Genomic DNA, 8,140 nt, shown 5'->3' with positions numbered 1-8,140 from the left:
TTTTTTTTTTTTTTTTTTTTTTTGCGGTATGCGGGCCTCTCACTGCTGTGGCCTCTCCCGTTGCGGAGCACAGGCTCCGGACACGCAGGCTCAGCGGCCACGGCTTACGGGCCCAGCTGCTCTGCAGCATGTGGGATCCTCCTGGACCGGGGCACGAACCCGTGTCCCCTGCATCGGCAGGCGGACTCTCAACCACTGCACCACCAGGGAAGCCCTCAAATAGTCTTTTTAAAGAAATCTACATACAAATGTTATTTGGTAAATTCTATATGAAATCCTTGGGAAGAACTTAATTTTTGCATGTTTGTTTTCAGTAACGTAATTCTAGGGTTAAAAGAAAAAAACCCAACCAACATCTGATCTCATATTTGCCACAGTCCTTTCAATAAAAAGTAAATTGTACTTTTTCTGGACAAGAATGTTGTTTTAGGCAAATTACTTTTATCAGTTTCAACCTCAATCAGTAGATAATATTTAAGAACAAGCATTTTTTTGAAACCTCTCTTGTAAAAGAATGTATTTAGTTTCTAAAATGAGGAAGAATGTTACATAAGGGGAAAATGTGTAATGACAGATTTTTCCTGCCTCATCCAAATCAGATGTATTTGTAACCCTAGGATGTTAACTGTTTTCAAATTCTGTTCATGCCAGTGTCTTAAGGAATTTGGATCTTGGAATTTGTTATGGAATATTTTATAAGCAGCATCTTAGAGATAATTTCATGTCCTGTCACAGGTAGAAGTAAAATCTGGAGAAGAAGATGAAGAAATTTTATTTAAAGAGAGAGCCAAACTTTACAGGTGGGATCGAGAGGCCAGTCAGTGGAAGGAGCGTGGGGTTGGAGACATGAAGATCCTCTGGCACACGATGAAGAATTACTACCGGGTCCTGATGAGAAGAGACCAGGTGCTCAAAGTGTGTGCAAACCACGTCATCACCAAAACAATGGAACTGAAACCCTTGAATGTTTCCAACAATGCTTTAGTTTGGACTGCCTCAGATTATGCTGGTGAGCTCTACACTCAAATGCTACTTTCCGGTTTGGGGATTTTTCTAAAATTGATAACAAATACATAAAACAATTTATAACAGTTATTATAACACAAAGGTCACTGTGTTGTTTGTTGTTTAATAGATGGAGAAGCCAAAGTGGAACAGCTTGCAGTGAGATTTAAAACTAAAGAAATGGCTGATGGTTTTAAGAAAAAATTTGAAGAATGTCAACAGAATTTATTGAAACCCCAGGAAGAACAGGTATCACCGAGAGCAAAGGAGACAAATCCTGTGGTGTTTTTTGATGTTTGCGCAGATGATGAGCCTCTGGGACGTATAACCATGGAATTATTTTCAAACATTGTTCCTCAAACTGCTGAGAACTTCAGAGCACTGTGCACTGGAGAGAAGGGCTTTGGTTTCAAGAACTCCATTTTTCACAGAGTGATTCCAAATTTTGTTTGCCAAGTAAGTCTTAAGTGTACATCACAATGGGTGTCTAGAAAAAGTGTAGCACACCAACTTGGGGAATTTGGGTGTTTCTCCTTACTTACGATTTTCTTTAGACTTCTTTAGCATTTCCACAGCCCCAGCTTCTGTCCCCACAAGAACTTTCAGCCTAAAACGGTTCGTATTTTTAATGCCTTGAACCTGCTGGAAATCAAGGGTGGGAAAAAGATCTTTTCATTGTTTGTCTTCTTTCACAAGTGGGTGTTTCTTAGTTTTCAGACTGCGTTCTCAAAGAAGCTGGGTGTTGAGGACCTACCCTTTAGTGGTTAGTTCTGTATGTATTTGTAACATTTTATTTGGGATTCCTGTTAATTGAAATCTTTTTTCAGGGGGGAGATATCACCAAACACGATGGAACAGGAGGACGGTCCATTTATGGAGATAAATTTGAAGATGAAAATTTTGATGTGAAACATACCAGTCCTGGCTTACTGTCCATGGCCAATCGAGGCCAGGATACCAATAATTCTCAATTTTTCATAACACTGAAAAAAGCAGAGCATTTGGACTTTAAGCATGTAGTATTTGGGTTTGTTAAAGATGGCATGGATACTGTGAAAAAGATTGAATCCTTTGGTTCTCCTGAAGGGTCTGTTAGTCGAAGAATTGTTATCACAGAATGTGGACAGATATAAAATCATTGTTTTTCATAGTAGATTTTACCTGTATAAACAGTTGAATTGAAGCCTAGCTGTTATGACAACATGGTAATTATGTTCAGCTTTTGAAAATGGACATTTCCAATGTATAAATATAAAATTGCAGCTTATAGCTGTTGTCACTTTTTAATGTGTTATAATTGACCTTGCATGGTGTGAAATAAAAGTTTAAACACTGGTGTATTTCAGGTGTACTTGTGTTTATGTACTCCTGACATATTTGTATTAAAATGGAGTAATACTAATCTTGTTAAAAGCAATAGACCTTCTCAAACTATTGAAGGAATATGATATATGCAATTTTAGTTTCTTCTAAGATATTAGACTTCCTGCATGGATATACTTACTGTTTGGATAAAGGGACCATGACTTGGATAGTTTTTATTTCAGATTTGGAATATATTTGGTAATTTTCACTATTGGTGTGCTCATTTATGAATAAAGATTCACTTGTGAGTGGGTAGAGCCAGAGGGTAGAGACTTAACCAAAGTGCTCTTCTATAAATTCTTGCACCTCCTGTATAGCTAACAGAGTACCTTCTTTCCTTAAAATGTTATGTAGCTTCCTGTGCTCTTCCCAAGGTATTAAATTAATTTTTACATTTTAAGTAAGTTGAGTATTTAGACTTTTTAAAAAACCTGTCATCTGTTTCTACTACCTCAAACTGCATTTGGTTCTGATAGAACTGGAATTTTTCCTTGCAGTTATTGTGATAAAGTATGAGTATTTTAAAAAGGTCTATCTATACCATGTTCTTTGGTTAAAGATTTGGTTTATACTAGATTGTTGCAGTACCTTTTTCTGGTGAATTTTGTAGCAAAAATAAAGTGACAATTGTTAACAGCCATGACATTTAAAATATTCATTACTTGTGCATCTAGTTGTTTTTTCATTCTGGAACCAAAGTAAGGAGATAAAAGATCCGTAAACTTAAACTGCCACCTAATTTCCAGAGCTCCCAAGGAGAGGACTGTTTTCCAGTTGGGTATACACTGAAAACTTACTTGGAAATGGCTAGTGTCAAAAGTTCGACAGAAAAAGGGGGCACGTTCTCATCAGCTTACTCGTGTGGCACCACAGAGCACCCCGGGAGAGCACGTTTTGCGTATTCCAACCACTGCCGGCGGTGCCTTCTGCCCTCCGGGGTTCTTTCCAGCGGAGCCGCCTCATTTCGGGTAGTGAGGCAGTGGGGCTGTCGCGCCGTTTGGGGTTTGGAAACAGGCAGTCCTGGGACAGCACCTGCTGACCGCCTGTAGTGCGAGGGTCATGTGGGGTCCGTGTGCCGGGAGCGGCGGACGGCCCCGACCCTCCGAGTGTGGGGGTGTTTGCGTGTGTGTGTGTATGCGGGGGGCGGGGAGTGGGTGGGTGGATGCATGCGGGTTTCCGGGCGCTTCCCGAGGGATTCCAGGCTGCGGGAGGCACTCGGAGGCGCCCTAAAGATTACAACTGTGGACTCACAAGCTTGGTAACGGATGCTTTGGCCGAAACCGACTTCTCCAAGATCAGTGTCTCACAGCTGCTTCCGATGGGTTCGAGCGCTTATGAGACGGACCCGCGCGGGCTGCCCCTCGGCGCGACCCTCGGGAAGGAAAGGAAAACAGGAGAGACCCGCGCACCGGCCCGCAACGCGCCCCCACGGCCCGCGAGCACGGACCTGCGCCAGCGGCCGCGCTTTTGTCGGGGAGACGTCGGCGGCGCGGCGCGCCGTGCGTCACGGCGCAAATCCGCTGCGCCCGCCCCGCCCGGCCGCGCGCCGTTGCCAGGGAGACGACGGCGGCCGCGGCCATGGAGCCGAGGGTGGTGAAGCCGCCCGGGCAGGACCTGATGGTGGAGCGCCTCAAAAGGCGCTACGGCGTATGGGGCGGCTGCCCCGCCGAGGTGAGGTCCTGCCCTGCCTGTCGGCGCATGCCAAGTCCGCGGGTCGCCGGATCTGCGGGTCGGAGCGTGGGCGCGAGGCAGGGCCCCTGGCGGCGGCGGCGGCGTGCGTGCACTCGTGAGGAGGGTGCTTTCGGCGGGCATCGGGAGCGGGAGGGACCGTGCGCGTCAGCGCGTAGATGCGTGGCAGGCGTTCCCGGCTGTGACTTGCGTGCGGGTTGGAACCGCCTCGGTCCCGCCCCATAGCGGGGAGTCCGAGCCGGTTTCAAGCCGAAAGGTGCGGGCGCCCGGCCTGGTGGATCCGCGGTGGCCGCCTCTGTGCGCGGACCCGGCGCGCGTGTCGGGGCGGCAGGGAGGGGGCGCTGCGCCGGGCTGGGGACCCGGGATCAGGCCGGTTGTGCGGGGCGGGGGCGCCGGGCGGCCCGGCCCGCCCCGGTCACTGCTCCGTCGCTCTCTTTCAGCCCGGGCGCCGGCGGCCGGACGTGGCGGAGTGGCGACGGCGGCCTCCCTGCACCCCAGGTAGGGCGGCGGGCCGGGTGTCCGCGCGGCTGGGGAGGCGCTCGCTCCTTTTTTCACCACAGGAGATGTAGTTTATTGCGCAGCGTTTAATGCTTGAAGTGCATAAAGGGGAGAAATAAAGTGTTGAACGTTTCGGCACTGGCGGGATGTCGTGACGAGGTGGAAGGAGGGCGGATTCTGAACGTTCGGGGAGTTCGCCTACCGCCTGCGGTCCTTAGGTACCGACCCATAGAACAGGGTTAGAGGCACCTGCTCTGCTTGCTTCCCCGCGTCGTTGACGGCGTCACGTGCGGGGGTGGGGGGCGGTGATGAACGTCAGTGCTGTTTGAAGAGCTGACTTGATGCCTGTTTTCTAGAAGTCTGCATTAGGGAGACAGGAAGGAAATCGGTACGTAGCTTTCTTCTCCTACGTTTCGGGGTCGAGAATGAGGTCGTTGATATCTAACCTTAGTGAGCAGCCTCTGCAGTCGTCTTTCCTGTTCACAGAGGACTTCGGTTTCTGCTCACGTGGAGATGAAGCTGGTCCGTCGCTGAGATGTTACTCTGATGAGAGGAGGCGCGGCCCCGCATCCCCCCGTGGTGCCCTCAAGCGTGGGACCGTCAGATGGCAAGGTAGCCCGAGTCCTGCTCGGGCCTCCCTGGGCATCTCGGGAAACTAAGGAGGGTCAGGGGCTGCCTGTGTGTTTTTGCTTTTCTCTGAGAGGAGGCTGCTGAGTGGTTGGAGAAACTGAGTGATTGTTACTGAGAATTTGATAAAAGCACAAACCTAGCATCGTGTTTGCTGGCATAATGCAGTTACTTACACTGTGTGATAGATGGCTCTTCATCCAGGACCCAAATGAAGACCTTGCTCCCCACCTCCCTTTTTTTTTTTTGTGGTACGCGGGCCTCTCGCTCTTGGTTGCGGCCTCTCCCGTTGCGGAGCACAGGCTCCGGACGCGCAGGCTCAGCGGCCATGGCTCACGGGCCCAGCAGCTCCGCGGCATGTGGGATCTTCCCGGACTGGGGCACGAACCCGCGTCCCATGCATCGGCAGGCGGACTCTCAACCACTGCGCCACCAGGGAAGCTCCCCCTGTTTTTTTTAATTAAAATGAGTATAAGTTTGTTAGGCGGCGGTATTAACTCAGTCGGTGTCGTTGTGTCTCCTGGTGTGGTGAGCACTGTGTTCCAGGTAGCAGAGAGAGAGATGGAAGAAGTCAGCCCAGGGAGCTGGTATCAATGCCTACAGTATACGTATGATGTGGTGCTGGGCTGTGAGGGGTCAGCAGTTTTGCAGAAGAGATTTTACTCTGGATAAAACCACTGTAAAAACAATGGAAGCTAAGGTGAAATAAAGTTCTAAGTTGAATACTGTTAATGCCAAAAATATGTGGCAGAAGGAAGTGCTTAGGTATGGAGAGGGAGCAGACATTTTGAAATAACGTTAAACCATAAAGATATGTATGTATACAAAATGAAACGTTGGGGTATTGTGGAGAGAAAAAAAGAAAGTTGTGCCTAAAGTATCTGTTAACGTGATTGATATTTTGGAGCTTGAATTGCTTCATTCTCTGATTAAACGAATTAATCCATGTAAAGGACTTAGAACAGTGTTCAGTATGTAGAGAAGCACTCAGATGCACCGCTGTTTATCATCATTACTGTTACTGCTGTTTCCTTTGGCGCTCACAAAGTCACCTAGTTGATCTGGAGTCAAGATTTGGACATGGCGTTGATCGAATATAGAGGAAGGAAAGAGAAAATTGCTGGAAGTTAATTATGAATTCATGGAAATTATTTTCATATATTTAACTGATGGTTTTATCATCTTTAAGGTAAGCAGTCTGGGTGTAATTTCAAGTTACAAGTTGAGGCTTGTGGACTGTGAATATTTCTAACATTGGACAGTTTTTCCACAGTCCCTAGTTGTGATCTAGGGTGGAGTCGTAGAGCTGCCCAGCACAGGCTGCAGGTGTCTGTTGAATTCTTGAGATGGGGCTGGTCTGAATTGAGATGTGCTGTGAGTATAAAATACACAGCTGATTTTAAAGATGGATAAAAGAATGTAAAATGTCTTATTTTAAAATATTGATTGGGCTTCTCCTGTGGCGCAGTGGTTGAGAGTCCGCCTGCCGATGCAGGGGACACGGGTTCGTGCCCCGATTTGGGAAGATCCCACATGCCGCGGAGCGGCTGGGCCCGTGAGCCATGGCCGCTGAGCCTGCGCGTCTGGAGCCTGTGCTCCGCAACGGGAGAGGCCACAGCACTGAGAGGCCCGCGTACCACAAAAAAAAAAAAAATATATATATATATATATATCGATTGTATGTTAAAATGACAGTGTCTTAGATGTACTGGGTTAAATATAGCATATTGTTAAAATTTCATGTCTTTTTATGTTTTCAATGTGGCTGTTAGAATTTTGTTTTTTCTTCTTGCGGCACCGAGGGGCTTGCGAGATCTTAGTTCCCCGACTGGGGATTGAACCCCGGGCTGTTGACAGTGAGAGCACAGAGTCTTAACCACTGGACTGCCAGGGAATTGCCCCAAATTTTAAATTATCTTTTGTGACTTGCAGTATATTCTCTTTGAACAGCACCGGTCTGGAAATGTCAACGTTCAGATGATCTTTTTGGAGAGAATACCTGGGATTCTAGTTCTGCTTCACCTTTTGCTGGTTATGTCACCTGTCAGTTAATTGAACTTCAGGGTTCCGTTTTCTCACCTTCAACACTATTTCTCTTAGTTACAATTAGAGAAAGCAGTGCCTGTCAGATCTGCCGCACAGCAGCATCCAGGGTCAGGAGGAGGAGTGTGGAGCATCCACAGGGTGTGCAGTTTGCAGTTGAGCCTGTTTGAATGTGTAGAAGGATCTTTGTAGTGAGTTTTCAGCATCAGTGATCGGTACTTTACATTTTTTCCTTTTGCTTTTTTAAACATGTTTACTTGTTACGTTTTTCACAGTTGTTACGCTGTTAATATGTGAAAAGCAGTCTCACCTGCTTTAAATGCTATAGAAATCTTCCAGAATGCTGTGATAGAATTTTTTTTAAAGCCTAGATGAGGAACTGGATTCTTTTCAAGATTTAAAACAACGGGAAACAGAAGAAGAGTTCATTGGGAATGATCATAGGGTTAGTACCTCCGAAATAAACAAGCAGTCTTTTAAACAGATAAACAAAGGTAAGAGAAATACTCATTTTGGAACAGTCATTTAAACAGTAACTCTGTCGAGTAGGGCACATAAAGCTTACCCCATACTAATAACCCTGGTTCTCAGGGGTCTGTATTTCTGTGTCCTGGATTTTTGTAAGCCATGAGCTTGTTACTGCGCTCGTCATTAAGCTAAAGCAGAAGAAAAAATAAACTTCATGATTTTCCAGTAGAATTTGTACACTCTCAGAGTTTATCAAAAGCGCTTAATAATCAACTGAATATTTTTATAATTTCTTCAGTTCTTTTTCATGTCAGTATTTGTTAGGAAGTGAGTAAAATTATGGTAGTAGGTGGCTATTCCTTAAACATTTTAGGAAAATAGTCCAGATCACTTGAGGTCTGGCTTCCTTTGGCCCTGAGCCAGTAGTTGCTCTCTGTGTACCTGG

The 8,140-nt window shown here is 46.5% G+C and overlaps 2 protein-coding genes across 11 annotated transcripts in view; both read left to right on the top strand.

Annotated features, from left to right (window-relative positions):
• Positions 1 to 3,010, top strand: part of RGPD4 (RANBP2 like and GRIP domain containing 4) — a 53,589-nt gene extending 50,579 nt beyond the window's left edge. For all 4 annotated transcript variants that reach the window (XM_027128652.1, XM_027128653.1, XM_027128651.1 and 1 more), the window contains 3 exons: positions 736 to 1,009; positions 1,136 to 1,461; positions 1,833 to 3,010. In XM_027128652.1, the coding sequence (XP_026984453.1) occupies positions 736 to 1,009; positions 1,136 to 1,461; positions 1,833 to 2,138 (906 nt within the window). In that variant the 3' untranslated portion in view covers positions 2,139 to 3,010. The remainder of the gene's footprint in view (positions 1 to 735; positions 1,010 to 1,135; positions 1,462 to 1,832) is intronic.
• Positions 3,011 to 3,642: 632 nt separating this feature from the next.
• Positions 3,643 to 8,140, top strand: part of CCDC138 (coiled-coil domain containing 138) — a 48,912-nt gene continuing 44,414 nt past the window's right edge. For 2 of the 7 annotated variants that reach the window (XM_027128658.1, XM_027128657.1), the window contains exon 1: positions 5,027 to 5,169. Coding sequence is in view for 4 of the 7 variants with exons in the window: in XM_027128659.1 (XP_026984460.1) it covers positions 3,705 to 4,041; positions 4,500 to 4,557; positions 5,009 to 5,169; positions 7,599 to 7,721 (679 nt within the window). In the remaining 3 variants the exon portion in view is untranslated. Of the gene's footprint in view, positions 4,042 to 4,277; positions 4,316 to 4,499; positions 4,558 to 5,008; positions 5,170 to 7,593; positions 7,722 to 8,140 lie in introns of those variants that run through there. The other 5 variants (XM_027128659.1, XM_027128656.1, XM_027128661.1 and 2 more) reach the window with 5 other exon arrangements.

Source organism: Aethalodelphis obliquidens, unplaced genomic scaffold, assembly GCF_003676395.1.
Source record: "Aethalodelphis obliquidens isolate GAN/ISIS:26980383/991018 unplaced genomic scaffold, ASM367639v1 scaffold35, whole genome shotgun sequence".
Taxonomy (NCBI): Eukaryota; Metazoa; Chordata; class Mammalia; order Artiodactyla; family Delphinidae; genus Aethalodelphis; species Aethalodelphis obliquidens.
Note: the sequence above shows the minus strand (reverse complement) of the source record. Positions and strands in the feature narration are given on the sequence as shown.